At 40.4% G+C, this 19305-nt stretch overlaps 1 protein-coding gene across 4 annotated transcripts in view; it reads right to left on the bottom strand.

Moving 5' to 3' along the window:
• Positions 1–19305, bottom strand: part of ATF7IP (activating transcription factor 7 interacting protein) — a 101380-nt gene that overhangs the window by 81724 nt on the left and 351 nt on the right. For 3 of the 4 annotated variants that reach the window (XM_063133654.1, XM_063133651.1, XM_063133650.1), the window contains exon 1: positions 1082–1254. The exons of the other annotated variant lie outside the window; for it this stretch is intronic. In XM_063133654.1, coding sequence (XP_062989724.1) covers positions 1082–1098 — 17 coding nt within the window. In that variant the 5' untranslated portion in view covers positions 1099–1254. Of the gene's footprint in view, positions 1–1081; positions 1255–19305 lie in introns of those variants that run through there. 4 annotated transcript variants of the gene reach the window in all.

Raw genomic sequence — 19305 nt, forward strand, 5'->3', positions numbered from 1 at the left:
AGATTCAAATCTGCTGCAATCTGGATCCTTTCTGGATTATACTAGAATGTGATGGAATGTTTGGGACTGTCATTTAGATATGATTTCGAAGAGGCGTTTTTAGATAAACACATATCACATTCCCTATTTGCTGTGGTACAACTCCTCAAAAAATAGTAAGTCTATGTAATATTAAACTACTTTTATTTAAGAAGACTTCATATATGGAGGACAGGCCTTCTAATATCCTTTTGGTCCAGACGCCTTCACATGAGAACATTTTGTTGTCGACAACTTAACAACTATCTACTTGTGCGCCCTGAGTTCAAGAACAATATTAAGCTTCACTTCCTATTAGAATGAAAATCCAAACGTAACGCCCTAATAACTTCCTTTGGGACTCTGTTCTGTCACTTACCTTCCTTAACCATGTCCTAGGTCAGCCAGTCTTCAAAACAGCATTGCCCCAAAGAGTATATAAAGATAAAAACACAGGCCATAATCCTTGTGTGTATGTAACTGAGCTTATATTCAGAACGTACAAATGTGAAATCTAAACAAATTTACTTTGACTTCTAGCATCACTTGCAATACAGCAAATTCTAAAATTTAGAGGGTTATTTCTTACCAACAATATATTGTATAAATGCATCATGCTTTGAGGCAACTGTTATTCATAAATACTATGCTGTTCTATATTCTTCCAAGTCTACCTTAATCTAAATATTTGAAGAATTTAAAAGAAAAATATGCTTGAGAATGCTCTACTGCTTTGACCTTGATATGCCGTTGTGCATATAGTCATAGATGAGTTTAAAATGTAAAAGTTTAATATAAAATCTAGCAAAGATATGCCTAGTTTGTTTTCTTAAAACCAGCTGATCTCAAAATGGGGGTTAACACACAACTTTTACAAGAATGTGACCTTTGACCCAAGCAGAATCACTTCTGCAACACTTGTGAAATAGTTAAGTGTGTAAAACTCACCTCCACGAAAAGTTGGAAACCAAACAAAGGAATTCTGTGTCAATAATTACTTTCATCTCATATTATACATACACACATCCTGAACTACTGCTTGTAAAACAAAAACAGTTCTTACCTCTGAATCTGTAACATGTGACTCCACCAGATTTGCTCATTAGCATACAGTCAGGCTAAACTGCTCCAGAGAACATTTCGTCAGCCATTTTGAGACTGCACTGTTTCAGCTGTACTGAAAGTGTGATTAAGATGGCTGCAGTGTGCTGTCAACATCAGCCAGTAACAACGTAGCAACGTGTGAAGCATTTGCCACAAAGCACCTCCCTTCTTAAGGAGTAGTACACCCACTGTGGTTATTAGTGCACATGCTGAAGAGACTGCAGTTTCTTGGAGCACAAGTGCTATATACAGAAAAAATCTCACAAGGCACAAAAGACTGCCTCTGTGAACCAGTCAGTAGCTCAGGATATAATACTCCAATCCTGATCTGAATCCAGGCAGCTGCAAGTCCATGTCACATATTATAGACTACAGAAATGAAGCCAGATATTACTGGCAGGCAGGGAATGCTACTCAGGAGGAGCCTGATTTCAGTTCTTTTTTTCCACCCTTAGAAACCCTGTTCAAACCATTTATACTATCAAATATTACAAGAACATTTTTCAAAAGCTGCTACAAAGGAGAATAAAGCAACTACATTGTTCAAAACCAATCGACTAAGCCATTCCCAATATGTGTTTTGACTGAAAGAACTATGATAAGTTTCTGTCCATGTAAGACAGTTTGCAAAGATAAAAATGTGCTACAACACACCATAAGTGCACATGCAAAACAGGTTAAGTATTTGCAGTAATATTTGACCTATCAGGCAAAAAAGGCAGAATACACGGGCAAAATACCTTCTCTCATATCACACTTGACTGTCTTAAACTTACTTCTGCCACAGGCCTTTCCAGTTAACACATTTATAAAGAACATGTATTCTAGCAAGAGTATACATATCCCATCTATAACAACAAACATTTGGAAGGCTTGTTCCTCAAGCTAAGGTAGCATTTAAGCAAGCTTTCAATGGCCAGGAATAAGTCAACATTTTACCAAATGTAATTTTAATATACTTATGTATTTTACTACCCTGTGCAAGAAGGTGAACGACTAGAAATTCAAAGCACACACACATATATAATCTCAGGACACCTAATCCTTTCTGTCATCTCTGTATTGAATAGGAGAGACTGAGATTTGCCCAAATCCACCTAATGGCTGATCTAACACTTGAACTGGGGACTTCCTTGCTGCCGGCTCACGTTATTTTCAAATAGGTTCATCATCTCTGAAACACTATAACACTTTATATTGCAATATGTAAAATCTAAGCTGCAAGTACACTAATATATAGATGGTAACATATAAATAATAGACTGGTAGAAGCAAGCAGCAAAGATCAGTCCAATTTTATACTGAAATAAAATAGTATAAAGAACATCCAAAGTCTCTTCAGTTAGTAAATTTGAACAGAAGCAGAGGTTATTCTAAGTATTACCTGAAGCAACTTTATTGTTGACTAGAAATCTAGACAGGCAATCCAAACTTTAACTCAATTTTTAATTGGAGAGTGGTAATCTTTAAAACATGCAGAACTAAGCATGAGGGAGTGCAGGTTTCATAATACCGTATTGTAGTGCAGAGGTGGGGGATAGAGAAGAAATGGGAAGGGTGCTTAACCATTTACCTGCCTGCCAATTCTCCCCTGCAATAATGTCCCAATTGCAATTTTTAATCCCACCCACCAAGATCGAACACTCAAAATAACAACAGTTAAATGAAAATATAACTTCAGGAGTATATACATCTAAAAATGAGTGTGCACAAAGGGGTACAAACTCTGTCCATCTCTTCTCCCTGCATGTGCTACTCCACCCCCATTCTCACTTTCTCAGCAAACATGGGGTTGGGACCACACGTTTGCCAAGTTGCCATCTAATTTTGTCCTTTTACTGATATCCAACTCAAATTATCCTCCCCACTTATCCCTCAGCAAATTCAAACACGCAGTAACAGAATTTGTAAACAGTCTTTCTGATGGTGTCACATTATTGGGGTTGGAACAGAATAACATGTTCAAACACTTCAATTTTTGTTTGATTTTAAAACCAACTCTTCCAAATATGTCAGCTACAATGACCTGGGAAAAAGTCTTTATAAAATGAAAAAACATTCAAACATGGAGACAGAAGTTTTGCCTAAATTTGTTTGAGCTGGTGATGGTGCACCTTAGGCCTTAGCTAGACAAAGGGTTATCCTGGGCTGATACCCAGGATCACCCCTGTGTGTCCAGATGACGCACAGGGGATCCCGGGCTCAGGCAGAGATCAACCCTCCCTTGCCCCGGGATAGTGAGCACCACTTTTGGCCCGGTTTTTCTCGCAGTCTCAAGACTGCGAGCGTTTGGCCCTTTGAAGCAGCTTCTCCTGGCTGCGCACGATTACTCACGAGTAGCCGGGAGCTGCGCCCATCAGAAGCAGGGTGGGGAAATCGGGGAAACCTTTTTTAAAAAACTCACCTTGGCGCACAAGCATTTGTGTGCATCCGGGCCTGTAATTTTTTTTTAAAATGGTGGGTGCGATGGGGCTTTCCTTCAGCTCATCGCACCTGACGTCTAGACTATGGCGACAGCCCGCGATAGCTGCATCGCAAGCTCTCCCCTCCTCTCAGTCGGATTTTAAGGTAAGTCTAGCAAAGGCCTTAGTTACAGTCAATCAGATTCATAAGTACTGTTCCCAAACAGCTTTCTGGATGGGCCATAGGAGAAGAACTTAATACCTGATTGTCCCCTGTGTTGTGAGAACACTGTGTTGATTCATACTGCTTGCCTGCACATCACAGAAACCTGAAATCACCACTAAACTGCAGGCATGCCCATAAAAGGCAATTCTAAAGCAGACTGCGGACAATCCAAGAGGCTTAATCTAAACTCAGGGGAAGGGGGCTCTGTTCTCCAATCAGCAAATGGAAAATTCTTACCCATAGGCTCAGTGGGGTTTAAAAACTAGCCCTCCATGGTAAGGAACACAAGCATGATGCAATGAACTCCTATTTAAAGTTATATTCAACAATTGGCACTTTTAAAATTGTCTGCTACTAGCAATGTGGTTTCAGCTCTAATGTGCTATGCTCAAAAATACATCTATAAGTTATACGGGTTTACCTAGTTTTGCTCAAAACAGTTCAGCTTCACATCACGTTCAATTCTGAGTATCAATACTTCATTAACCAAATAATTTTGCTATTTAAACATCTATATTAATCACATATATATGGAATTTAGAGCTCCCCTAAAATCTGCGTTCAGCGGTTTAAATTGTTTTTAAAACTTATACATCTGTCCTTAATTTGCTATTTCCACAATGCATTAAAAAAGAGCAAACATTATTAAATTCTTGGCTTGGAACAGGGTGAAAAATATATAGGTAATACCTAAACCGCACCACTCACTTCAAGATGGAAGCATGTTCATAAAAAACATGCACTGCGAATACAGACTGCTACCAAGCCAGTTGCTTCTCTGAATCAGACTGGAAGGTGCAAGCACTATCGTGCAGGCTTGCCCAGAGCACAATGATCTAAATGTAATCAAAAATGTGGATTAAAGTACATTTGCAAATACATACATGTTTATTTTAATCTTGTTTTCTAAACACAGTAACTGCTGACACACAAAGTGTTACCTCCGTGTTAATCAACAAAAAGGTTTTATAAACCACACAAAATGGCTACCCTGTTACAAAATGAAAGACAGTTCACTGCAACAAGCTTCCTCAAACATCCAGCAGATACATCTCAGAACCGCTTTGTACTAATCAAACCCAGCCACATTGGGAGAGTTGAGAAAAGTCAACATAGTCCATTATGGAGGGAGAATCAGGGCCAAACTAGATATAATAGGGCAAGCATATGCGTTTTATTCATGAGTCTGCTCCACCGCTCCACATTCTGAAAAAAGGTGCTGCTGAATCTTCTTTAGCCAGGAAGGACCTGGGGAATTGCAATTCTCTCTCCCTCCCCCTTTTCTTTTCTCTCCCAATCCTGTTGAAGTCCAGATTTTTTGGGGGGTGGGAGCACACACACAGACACACAGCATCTCTCTCTCTCCAGCCCCCCCTCCCCCCAAGTCTCACAATAGCTGCCGGGCTGATTAGGACAGGAGGGCAGCAGCTCAGAGGGGAGATGGCCCCAACCTGCAACTCCTGACGGGGGAAGGGTGCCTGGTGATACCTTGCAGCAGCACAAGCAGTCCTGCTCCCTACCCAGCCACCCGCCCGGCCGCCATCCTCCATGTGCTCCTTCCTCTCCACTGCAGGGCTGCTGCTCCCGCCTTGTGCAGTAACTATCACAAGAGGTCTGCCTGGGCAGCTTGTAGGAGGGAGCAGCTCTGGCCGAGGGAGGGAGGGACCAGCAGGGAAGAAGCCCCAGGCCCTCCTAGGCAGGAGAGGAGTGGGAAGAGCAGCTGAATTTGCCACTGTTTCAGAATCTGCTGCCTCCTGTGAGTGCTTCACCCACCCCGTACTTCTGCTGGGGCCGCTGTGGGCTTGAGATAGGAGGAGAGAGCGGCTGCGTGAGTGAGAAAGTCCCTCCTGAGCAGGAGCGGTGTGGGGAGAGCAGCTGAATTTGCCGCTCTTTCCTGCTTGGCCCCTGAGTTTTAGGACCTTCTGGAGAGACCACCTCGAGCGCCCCCTGCCGCCCCTTTGCCTGTTAGCGCCCCCCGTTAGCACCCCCTGCCATCCCTTTGCCTCTTAACGCCCTCCTATGCAATCCCACCCACCCCCAAGGAGTGGTACTGCCCACTTTGGGAACCACTGATCTAAGCAGTAATCTTAGGTAAATGCCATCAACAAATGAGGCTTAAAATTTAGCAGATCTGTTCCGATCTATATAGACAATTTTAAACTATTCATTTGTGTTATGGGTGTTCTACCCCTCTTCCTTTTAGAGGAAAACAGAGGAGATATTTTAACGATTAATTCTTTATGTAATTGGATTCCAGGGCATGGTCTGTGGGTACACAATACAGTAACCTTGCTGAAAATAAATCTGTTAAGTGCCTGGAGAGGAGACTGTCGGGGAATCCTGTGTGCGCCATCTTAAGTGCCATGAAAGGCAGAATATAAATGTAATGATTAGATAGATTGGCGGTGTTTATGGACTAAGGGGTTTTAGGGCTAACAATCAGAATGCACCATGCAGCTATTCAATCTTTTTTTACCTTTTAGGAACTGAAGCTGAGGCACTACAGAATATAAGACTGTTCTAATGCTACCTAAAATTAAAATTCGACATTAGAGACTATACTTCTGGCTTCTTTTAGTTTCAGACAAATACCAAGAAAGCACTACTTCATGGATGCTTGAACAAAATTACATCAACTTTCAAAACAAGACAGGGCACATAATCTAAGGTTGAGTGATGCAGAAATACATACAATGACCACACAAAGAGCTGGTAGATAAATTCTGCCGAGAATCAGTAATGGCATGGGTTGGAGCCAATTAATTGAAATTCAGTCTTGACAAGTTGATGGTTTTATGAGTAGGCAGGCGAGAGATGGTTTTCAATACATTCTAGATGAAAACAAGCTAACTCATGGATCCAGCTTTGTCACTGTAGGTTGCGTGACAAGGAGTACCTTTCATCATCTTAAGATATCTGCCAGACAGAGCCTGGGTTAACCATGGATTAAATAAACCACGGGATTGTGTTATCATCTCAGTGACTGGGTTCAGACAAAATGATAACCAATGGTAGTTTAAATAGTTGAAGGTTGGTTATTTAGCCCACCATGGATTATCGTGTTGTGCGGAGGGAATTTTTTAACCAACGGTTGGTTATTTGGCTGAAATAACCTATGCAAATACCAACTCTGGCTATTGAACTGCCATTGGTTACTGTGTTGTGTGGAGTGTAGAGATGTGAAGCCCCGGAAAAAAACTGGAAAAATTCAGATGGAAAACGGTTTTTTCCCGAAGCCTTTTTTGGGGTTTTTTCCAAAAAATTGAAAAAAAGAAAAAGCAGATTATGGGATGTTTTATTTTAGCATGATGAATAAAATGTTTAAGACAAGGTATTCAGAAATTTACTTCCAAATGATTTCTAAAAACTGTACAGTATCAGATTATTACAATGTCTGTGCACCAAGGACAAGCAAGTCCTAGGTTGCAAACTGAGACTACAACTCTCAAATGCAAGAGGAAGATGCATTTCTGCCTCTAGGGGGCACTTCCATGGAAGCAGAGACTGAAAATAACAGTGATAGCTATAGGTCAGATATGATCCTATAGGTCAAATATGATCCCTGGGGAAGGTAATGGCAACCCACCCCAGCATTCTTGCCATGAAAACTAAATGGATCAGTACAACCAGAGATATGTCGGTATACCATCGGAAGATGGGACCCCCAGGTCGGAAGATGGTCAAAATGCTACTGGGGAGGAACAGAGGATAAGTTCAACTAGCCCCAGATGTGATGATGCAGCTAGCTCAAAGCCGAAAGGACGGCTAGCGGCCGACGGTGCTGGTGGTGAACGACGAATCCGATGTTCTAAAGATCAACACACCATAGGAACCTGGAATGTAAGATCTATGAGCCAGGGGAAATTGGATGTGGTTATTGGTGAGATGTCAAGATTAAATATAGATATATTGGGTGTCAGTGAACTGAAATGGACTGGAATGGGCCACTTCGCATCAGATCACCACCAGATCTACTACTGTGGACAAGAGGATCACAGAAGAAATGGAGTAGCCTTCATAATTAATAATAAAGTGGCTAAAGCAGTGCTTGGATACAATCCAAAAAATGATAGAATGATCTCAATTCGAATTCAGGGTAAGCCATTTAACATAACAGTGATCCAAATATATGCCCCAACCAGATGCTGAAGAAGCAGAAGTAAATCAGTTCTATGAGGATCTGCAGCACCTACTGGATAATACACCAAAAAGAGATGTTATTTTCATTACAGGAGACTGGAACACTAAGGTGGGTAGTCAAATGACATCTGGAATTACAGGTAAGCATGGTCTAAGAGAACAAAATGAAGCGGGACATAGGCTGATATAATTCTGCCAGGACAACTCACTGTGCATAACAAACACTCTCTTCCAACAACCTAAAAGACGGTTTTATACATAGACTTCACCAGATGGCCGACACTGAAATCAGATTGACTACATCCTTTGCAGCCAAAGGTGGCGGACATCTATACAGACGGTAAAAACAAGACCTGGAGCTGACTGTAGTTCAGATCACGAACTTCTTATTGCACAATTTAGAATCAAACTAAAGAGAATAGGGAAGACCCACAGATCAGTTAGATATGAGCTCACTAATATTCCTAATGAATATGCAGTGGAAGTGAAGAATAGATTTAAGGGACTAGAGTTAGTAGATAGGGTCCCGGAAGAACTATGGACAGAAGTTTTCAACATTGTTCAAGAGGTGGCAACAAAAAATGTCCCAAAGAAAAAGAAAACCAAGAAGGCAAGATGGCTGTCTGCTGAGACACTGGAAGTAGCCCAAGAAAGAAGGAAAGCAAAAGGCAACAGTGATAGGGGGAGATATGCCCAATTAAATGCAAAATTCCAGAGGTTAGCCAGAAGAGATAAGGTATTATTTTTAAACAAGCAATGCACGGAAGTGGAAGAAGACAATAGAATAGGAAGGACAAGAGACCTCTTCCAGAAAATTAGAAACATCGGAGGTAAATTCCAGGCAAAAATGTGTATGATCAAAAACAAAGATAGCAAGGACCTAACAGAAACAGAAGAGATCAAGAAAAGGTGGCAAGAATATACGGAAGATCTGTATAGGAAGGATAATATCGGGGATAGCTCAGATGGTGAGGTCAGTGAATTAGAGCCAGACATCCTGAAGAGTGAGGTTGAATGGGCCTTAAGAAGCATTGCTAATAACAAGGCAGCAGGAGACGACGGTATCCCAGCTGAACTGTTTAAAATATTGCAAGACGATGCTGTCAAGGTGATGCATGCCATATGCCAGCAAATTTGGAAAACACAAGAATGGCCATCAGACTGGAAAAAATCAACTTATATCCCCATACCAAAAAAGGGAAACACTAAAGAATGTTCCAACTATCGGACAGTGGCACTTATTTCACATGCCAGCAAGGTAATGCTCAAGATCCTGCAAGGTAGACTCCAGCAATTCATGGAGCGAGAATTGCCAGATGTACAAGTTGGGTTTAGAAAAGGCAGAGGAACTAGAGACCAAATTGCCAATATCTGCTGGATAATGGCGAAAGACAGGGAGTTCCAGAAAAACATCTATTTCTGTTTTATTGACTATTCTAAAGCTTTTGACTGTGTGGATCATAACAAACTGTGGCAAGTTCTTGGTGGTATGGGGATACCAAGTCATCTTGTCTGCCTCCTGAGGAATCTGTATAACGAACAAGTAGCAACGGTAAGAACAGACCACGGAACAACGGAATGGTTTAAGATTGGGAAAGTAGTTCGGCAGGGTTGTATACTCTCACCTTACCTATTCAACTTGTATGCAGAACACATCATGCGATGTGCTGGGCTTGACGAATCCAAGGCTGGAGTTAAAATCGCAGGAAGAAACATTAACAATCTCAGATATGCAGCTGACACCACACTGATGGCTGAAAGCGAGGAGGAGCTGAGGAGCCTTATGACAAAGGTGAAAGAAGAAAGTGCAAAAGCTGGGTTGCAGTTAAACCTTAAAAAAAACCAAGATTATGGCAACCAGCTTGATTGATAACTGGCAAATAGAGGGAGAAAACGTGGAGGCAGTGACAGACTTTGTATTTCTGGGCGCAAAGATTACTGCAGACGCTGACTGCAGCCAGGATATCAGAAGACGTTTACTTCTTGGGAGGAGAGCAATGACAAATCTTGATAAAATAGTTAAGAGCAGAGACACCACACTGACAACAAAGGTCCGCATAGTTAAAGCAATGGTATTCCCCGTAGTAACCTATGGCTGCGAGAGCTGGACCATAAGGAAAGCTGAACGAAGGAAGATAGATGCTTTTGAACTGTGGTGTTGGAGGAAAATTCTGAGAGTGCCTTGGCCTGCAAGAAGATCAAACCAGTCCATACTCCAGGAAATAAAGCCAGGCTGCTCACTTGAGGAAATGGTATTAAAGGCAAAACTGAAGTACTTTGGCCAAGACAGGATACCCTGGAGAAGAGGCTGATGCTAGGGAAAGTGGAAGGCAAAAGGAAGAGGGGCCAACCAAGGGCAAGATGGATGGATGATATTCTGGAGGTGACAGACTTGACCTTGGGGGAGCTAGGGGTGGTGACAACCAACAGAAAGCTCTGGCGTGGGCTGGTCCATTAAGTCACGAAGAGTCGGAAGCGACTGAACGAATAAACAATAGGTCAGAAAATGAGTCTGATTAAATTTCATGCATATTCATTGAATCTTGGTCCCGTCCCCCCATTTTTCTCAGTTCTTTGTATGGGAATGGGGACTTTATGTCTTGACACTGGAGGACTAGCAGAGACATAAATAATTTTCTTTGTTACTAATGTTGGTGGTTTCTTCAGTCGTTTTTTTTTAAATTGTTTTTTGCCTGCTCCTCATAAATTGGCAGAACCAAAGAGGTTCCTTACAGTTCAGGTGTTTCTAGCATTTCAGGAGCTTGTAGCTTCATTTGTTACCAAAATAAAGTAAAAAAAAAAGGAAATTAAATTTGTAATAATTGTTTGAATACACTAGTTCTTAATATACCAAATGGAATAATTTTATGCCAAACCAAATTGGACATAATTAATTTTATGTTCCTAAAGTAACAAAGTGACTTTCAATCTGTAAAAAGTGCTAATATTGCATTATTTCAATTTTTCCAAAAAAATGTTTTTTCTGGGGGGGAAACGGGTTTTTTCCATGGCCTCAAAATTTCCAGAGATTTTACATCTCTAGAGGGCACTGTTGGTTATTTCCACGGCCACAGTTGGTTATTTTGTCAGCCACAGAGTCACAAGGCAAGAGTGGTCAAAGCCGTGGCTGCCGCTCTAATCCAGCTAGCAGGATAGAATTTCAGCAGCAATGGCTGATGGGATAATAGCGGGAGGACTGAAGGGGGGAAGAGGACAAAGGATGAGCATGGACTATTAGTCAATTCAAAGCTGATCCTAATACAGACCACAGTTGATTATCTTGTTGTACGAGGAATACCCCTTAGATAAACAACTGTCAAGTTGATTATTTATTTATTTATTTATTACATTTTTATACCGCCCAATAGCCGAAGCTCTCTGGGCGGTTCACAAAAGATTATTACCCCACCATTAACTATCGTGTTGTCTGAACACAGCCAGCGTGTGGCTTGTTATACTTAAAGTAATTCAAAGCTTATTTGGAAATCATTTTTATTGGAATGCTTGACATTTAGCCTTCAACATTTGGTAATTTTAATGTTTATTCCTTATGTATGGTTTTATTGTTTTAAATGGTTATGCACTGCCTTGATGGCTTTTTATTAAATAATGCAGTACATGAATATTAATAAATTAGTTCAGTAACATGCCTTTCCCTTACTTTGTTGGTGGTATTAACTTTTAAAGCCCTGAACAGCTTGGGGCCAGGCTATCTGAAGGAACACCTCCTCCCAGATGTACCTGCCCGGACCCGAAGGTCATCCTCAGGGGTACTTCTCCGTGAGCCCCTGCCAAAGGAAGTGAGGCAGGTGGCTACCAGAAAAAGGGCCTGCTCTGCTGTGGCACCCCGGTTGTGGAATGAGCTCCCTAAGAAGGTTCGCCTGGCACCTACACTACATTCTTTTAAACGCCAGGTGAAAACTCTTTTATTCTCTCGGTATTTTAACAGTCTATAAATTAATTTTAACTTTGCTGTTTTAAATTTGTATTTTATATTTGTATTTCTGCACTGCTACTGATTTTATCCTAGTTGTGCTTTTATTTATTTATTTATTTATTACATTTTTATACCGCCCAATAGCCGAAGCTCTCTTTATATTGTATTTTATATTATGGTTTTATTCTGTTGTTTTATACTTTGAATTATTTTCATTTTTGTGAACCGCCCAGAGAGCTTCGGCTATTGGGCGGTATAGAAATGCAATAAATAAATAAATAAAATTAAGGAAAACATAAAAGGGCTGAAAACAGTAACATACTAATTTTGGCACAGCAAAGGGATTTGTATTGGCTACTTATGTACTTTTAGAGATACAAATAAATAAATAAACCTTGATTTATATATTTGCAGATAAGGGAGAAGAGCTGAAATCCCTATTATTTCCCTACTTGAGCTTTAAAAATTCCCAAGTGCCAGATTGTCTGGACTCATAAGACTTTGATACTAGTGCTTAAGAAATTAAATTTTTTCTCAGTTGTACATAGGTTTGGCTCCTGAGTATTAGCTATGAATGCCTAAAAGAGCTCATGCAAATAATTTCAAATGTTTTGTAACATTACTTACCTAATTTTTACTTATGAACTATAGTTTTAAAAAGGAGTTGCCATTAAAACATTTATTTACTGGCTGAAGGCAATATCAGAGATGTAAAGGCTAAGAAAAAACAGACCCCAAAATATTCATGAAGTTGAACATTGCGGGGGAAATGAAAAAAAAATTATGGTGAATTTTCTCTTTCAGTTATTTTAAAGGTTTTTTTTCGTATTATCATCATCATCATCATCATACAGCACTTTCTAACATGAGATAAAATATGTCAGTAGTTTACAAAAATGGAATAAATACAATAATTCTAATAAAAGACTTTAAACGGAAATTAAAATGTAAGAATAAAACCTTAAAAACATAAAATATGTTGTGACCACTACAAAAAACATCAGCATGCTTTATTGCAGGAACAACCAGCCAAACCCCTCTATTCAAAGAGAAAGGTTTTCAAACCTTTCTTGAACACCTCCAAACTCTAGGTCAACCGCAGTGGCAGGGCGAGTGAATTCCACAGCTGAGTGACAAGGTCCTAGAATGCAGATACCGGGACACCGTGATCTGTGAGGTAGAACAGGTCAGGAGGGTCTGACCCATGGATCTGGTGGCCCAGCCCAGAACATACCAGGGCAAAAGGGAAGAAAGGTAAGCTGGGTGGTGTAACCGAAGGGCCTTAAAAGCCAGATCTTAAATTGGGCCCTAGCCTCCAATGTTTCTTCCACCTACGCATGTAATATTGGCACATAAATATTATTTCAAAGCCCAAATATAACCTTTATATAAGGTATTTTCAAACACTATTTTAACCTTTTTTTCTATTTGCAAACTATTGATACATTTGGGTATTAAGTCATGCAAAATTGACAACGCCATCTCTAATAAGTTATAATTCTGTCTCAATAAAAAATAATTTTTAAAACTATCAAGTTGCTTAAACAGTATTATCTTATTGATGTATTACTAATGTGTTAAATTCCAACCTACAGTATGGAACTCCACAGGTTCCTTAACGGGGCCTTTGTGTGTCTTGCCAAAAACTAAGGGCACTGTTATTTCAAGAACCTCTTAAAGTACAATACATAGTTTTAATTGCTGCCATTTTTAATGTAATGCTGCTCTCAGATTTTTGTTGGTTTGTGTGTTTTGGGCAGAGCAATCCTATGGAATTCTGTGGCAGAGCTACCATCACTTCCTAAGCCTTGTTCGCTTGCTGTGATCATGGGGCATATTTTAATTCTCCCTCCCACTGATTCCAGTATGGGGAAATTTCTAAACCAACCCCAGGGCTGACATAGTTTGGGGCATTTATCAGGAGTGCATCATAGGAATAAGGGGGCAAGCCCCCACTTGGTTCCTGCCACCTCCTCCATCCCTGAAATCCCAGCAGAATGCAACTCCTGAATCGAGTTGGGACTCTGGTAGTTTATTATACCGGTATAATAGTTATTCCTATTGATCCATTTATGCAGCCTCCCAGCCCTCTAAAACTGTCAATTCCTGCTGTAGGTCCTTGGCTGCCACTGGAACACTCCATCTTGGCCCCCAGTGTTCACACCTATGTAGCTTTCTGTGGGCATACTGAGGAGTCTTTGGTAACGAGATGATGCACCACCAGTTAGATTCCCTTGCCGTAAGAGCAGTACTTAAACCACTATCACAGCTCTAAGTACTTTTCAAGGCTGGGATTGGCACCTGTGCTACCTACCACTCTCTGTCTGGAACGGTACAGAGGTGAAAGAGGAAGTGGGAAGTGTATTACCGTATTTCTTTGATTCTAAGATGCCATCGATTGCAAGACACACACTAATTTCAGTACCAACAGAAAAAAAAGCTTTGATTCTAACAAATAATAAACGCACCCCCCGTTTTTAGAGATGTTTACATGGGGAAAAAAGTGCATCTTAGAATCAAAGAAATACGGTACTTTTTTTCACATTTCACGCTCAACACTATATACTTATCCAGCATGAGATTGGCATCAGAGTAACCAAGCAGTAATGTAAGCAACTAGGAGGGAAGACACCCTCTAACAATGTTTGAAAATATATAGAGGTGTAGTGGAAAAGCAGATCAATCCAATGGGTGTGCAGAGAGAATGGAGTGTATCACCAAGATGTTGATACCTACTTTTCTTCTTTCTCTCAGTCAGTTTCCTCCCCTCCTTTTTTTCCTGCTCTCTCTCTGTTTCTCCCCACCCCTTTTCTTACTCCATTTCTTTATTAAGAGGAAGCATACTGTCTTCGCATGAATAAGAGATCATGCCAAAATAAATTTAGGACAGACAATCCACTAAGTTAATACAAGATGTGCCACATTCAAGTTAAACTATTACACTACTGGTGCATAAGAACTGAAAGAGAGACCAGTTGGGTTTTCCACTGTGGAATTTATGATGGAAAACTGATACAAGTGGAACATATAACAAACTGTTGCAATGTGGAGTACTCCAACTCAAGGTTCCAGCCAGCAATGCCCTTTTTCAGGATATTCCATTATATCACACACACACATCTTCCTTTTTCACCTCTCCAAATAGACAGGCAGGCAGCATGCCATGGCCACTGAGCATATCCAACCCTCAATTGGCTGTTTAACTTTTTTTTTTTTAAGTACTTCTGCAGACATTGGGGTTCCTGCAAACCTGCCAATACCTCCCCCACTTGTGTGTGTATAGTGCTGTTTTGGTGACATAAGAATTAGCTCTCAGAAAACTGAGCTGGAGATGTATAACATAATACAGTGACCGACATTCCACAGTTTGAGTGGGAGTTGCGGAGCCTGCAAGCACCAAATCAGATATGCAACCACCACTTGAAAGTTGTTGTGTCATGTGAACCTGGCAAGCATGGGTTTAAACAACCCTCACATAACCTTAAAACAAGTCATGCATTTCATCAGTTATCATGAAATCATACTATATTATCAGTTGTATCTTGAATCTGCTATGAATTTTGATAATCTGCTATCAACCGAGTATAGTGAGCACAACATAGCAAACCTTCAATAAAGCATTTTTGCATTTAATACATGACACGTTGGTTTTTGATTATGTAGCAGGGGTATCATTAACAATATTGCAATTGCTTTATCTTTACTTTTAATAAGTGAAAATAACCCAAGCTCAATAAGCACCCTTTTGAGGATAATAATGAAAGAGCAGAAGTCCACAAACACATGTAAATATGACAGCCACCCCAGCAAGTTGAAGAGGACTCACGGAGGGAAGAGGTCATTTGTGCTAGGGCTTGTAAAAAGATAAGAGAAAGAGTAGTACGCTTTGCTCAGAAGAGACTCCGACTTTTTCTAACCTTTTCAGAAATGACTCCCACTTTTTCTTACCTTTTCTAGACTATCTACCTGCCCACCAGTTCTCTTTATAGGGCAGCCAACTTCAGAGCAGGAAATGACTTGGGGCAGCCATAAATAGTTGGAAAGTCACGTTTTAGTTTCACTCAAATACAAAACATATGAAGTTTTAGATACAAACAGGAAGAGTAACACAGGTCACATTCAGATGACACTTTAGGCAATGGGGGAGGGGGGAATAGGCAACTCACAGTACGTTATGCTGCCGGTACTCCCCAGACGACATGTTGCCCTGCCCCGCCCCTCGAGCGGCTGAAACTCATATCATCCCCAGATCTGTCCTCCCCCCTCCCAGTGCTATCCCATCAGCCATTGCAAGTTCTGCTAGCTGTAGAGGAGTGGCCAGGGCACTTTCGGCCACTCCTGCCAGAGGACTCTATGGGCTTCTGAAATAGCGCACTCAACATGTAAAATTAAGCAATGGAGCCTGCCACACGACACAATAAGCAACGGGTCTCTGGATAAGTAACAGAGCAGCTAATTGTTTTTCTCCGTTGCTTAATTCGAGAAAATAGCGCATTGTCAATTGTCTACTTCTCACCAGGCAACAGGATAAGCAACGCAACAGACAATTGTCTAATTAAACTGTTGCTTATCATGTCGTCCGAACTGAGCTCTGGTATTTCAACTGCAGCCCCACAAAAGTCTCAACTGATTAGTTGACTAATCAATTCATCCTTGCAGCAATTGCTAGAGGTTGGAGATGACCAAAATACAATGCAGTGCAAAAATTAGAATGGATAAATAAATGTCATTTCTGCTCAGCCCTGTAGCCAAGTGTGCCTGTACCCATCAACCTACCTCATAAAATTGTTATGAGAATTAAATTGAAAACATTCCATGTCTATTGCTCTGAGCTCCTTAGAAGGTAAAGATATAAATGTGGAAAATAAACCTTTTTCCATAGGACAAGTTAGCAGTCTTTACAATTAGTATTTTCAACTTAATTTCTCTGACTTTTGTATTAGATGTAAACAATGCAGGTGTAAATATATACCATTTAAAAACAAGGATGTATCATTATGTGATTGTGTAACTGCTACAAAGAAGCAGAAATGATAGTGCACCCCCTACAAACAATAAACTATTTTATCAATCCCAAGCAACTCAGAGAAGCCACACTGCACAGTACAGAAACATGCATTCAACTGAAAATTAAATTGGTATATTTAGTTGAAAGTTAACTTTATACAGTTTATAATTGCGGAAAAACATTCTTACATTAAAATTAAGTGTCTAAATTACTGGAACATAAGGCATGACCTTTCCCCATGCAAATATTATGGACACTCATGGAATCATCCCAATGGGTCTCTGTTCCCTCATCCCATTTGACATGTGCACAGATGCACCAGGCCGTTATGTGGAAATGAGAACACCAAGCCATTATGTGGAAATGAGAAGTCTGTATACACCATCTTATTTCCATCCAATCCTCCTACTGCTCAATCAAGGAGTGAAAGGGGCCTGAATATAGGTATTGGAGGAACACACAGACCTCCCATTTCCTGTAATAACTTGGGGCATGGCCCATCTGTTGGGGAGTGGGAGGAGAGAGAAGACAGATCTTTTATGTCGTATGGGGTTCACATACAGACACAGTACTACTAACACAAGGAAGGTTTATGCCCATACTAACAGCATTGTACTTTGTATTAGAAGAACAAGCACCTGGTAATATTATCAACCGCATTCCACTTTGTATTTGTAAGATTACTGATAAAAGTATATCATAAAAACAAAGCTCTTTACCAAAAATATAATGTAGTTTAAAAAATTAAGATATAAATCACTCAAGAACATAAAAAGGATGAAACATAGAAAACAAGGGAAGGAGGATTCCTCCATCCTATTCTTGTTTAGACAGAAAAAAGTCCTACAACTCCCAGCATTCCCCAGCCAGCTGGCTGTGGAATGCTGGGAGTTGTAGGCTGTGGAATGCTGGGAGTTGTAGGCTGTGGAATGCTGGGAGTTATAGGGCTTTTTTGTCTAAACACAAATAGGATGGTACTTTAAAAATGAAATCATATGATCAAAAAGAAATTCTATACACTTATTTAATCTGATTTTAAGTTTCAAACATTTTTCTACACCTTTAATTAAAAAAAAATTCCTGATTTTTCTTTAAAATGGCTGAGTGAGCCAAACTGACATTATGCTTTATATAGCACTTTCCCAGTCAAAGAACTTAGCATACATTAATCTGCAATATAAACCAGGGCAGATATTTCTTTGTCCTGACATTTATTTACTAATGAGTACTACACAGCTGCAAAAATATATTGAAGTATTCAGTTAAGTTAATATGAAAATTAACTGGCAACAAGGCAGTCTGCCTTAGGACCTTTAGTACTTTAGTTAGTAAGTAGTATTTTTCTCCATGCCTTGCACAACGCTTCTTTCAACAGCATCACTGGGATATTTTTCTTTTGGCAATAACAGAGCAAAGCTGTACTTCCTAATGAAACTGCACACCGCCACATTACTATGTCAGGCCAACAAAGCATATTTCATAACTACCACTACTGTTGCAATATAAATAGTTGCTCCACCATGCACATACAAAAGAAGAGAGCAACATGCATATAAATTAATGCTGTTACATAAGCGTGTGAAGGTCCATTCAGATCCACAAGGTAAGTATTCTTCATGTGGGCCCTACTTCTAAACTATATGACCTCACAGCTTCTCTTACATGAAAGGAGAGGTTGAAAATCTAGCAGTTCATCGCCCAAACAAGAGTAGTGCAGGAAAGAATTGAGAGAATTGTTTTTTAAAGGAACAGTAAAAAAATAGTTCAGGGTTTTGTTTGTACTCTATGTATTGTATTTTCCCAAGCAAGCTCTAAGGAGGTTTTACATGAGGCCAAGAAACCAACCCACACTTCCTGTGTTTTCTCAAAACCGTTTAAAGAATAAACAAAGTAGTACCACCTTCTCACAATCCATTTTTAAACGAACACAAACATTTTTTAAAAGTTGACAAAAATCCATAGTAGCAAGATCCTATGATGGCTCCCTGATTAACGTTAGTCTGTGCCAAAAAGGCTGCGATCATATACCTACTTTTCCCGAATTCAGTGGCGCTTACTTCTAGCTAGACATTCATAGGATTGCTGTTTAAAGCTCTTAATTAAAGTCTGCTTGCGGTAAGAGACTCTTGCCTAACCGAGCCACTCGAGTACGACTGTAGTCGCAGAACTACAAATTAAAGTACAGAGCGATACTAACCTTTTCCTCCGAAGTCCAGCTCATTCGTCGTGTGTCGAAAGGCAATCAAAATGGCCGCTTCCTCGCATCAAGAACTCCTCGTGGCCAATAGGAACGACTCCTCCGCGCTCAACAAAAACTAGGAACGAGGGTTCCAGGCGCGCTTCTGCACTGCGCATGCCGCGGCACACATCTTCCCTACGACCATAGAGCAGTCTGCCAGCTGGCTAGACGAGCACGACGAGAGGGGAGGGGGAAGGAGCGAGCTGCAACTATCACCCGAGAACAGCACAG

The sequence above is a fragment of the Elgaria multicarinata genome, chromosome 9, assembly GCF_023053635.1.
Source record: "Elgaria multicarinata webbii isolate HBS135686 ecotype San Diego chromosome 9, rElgMul1.1.pri, whole genome shotgun sequence".
Lineage (NCBI taxonomy): Eukaryota > Metazoa > Chordata > Lepidosauria > Squamata > Anguidae > Elgaria > Elgaria multicarinata.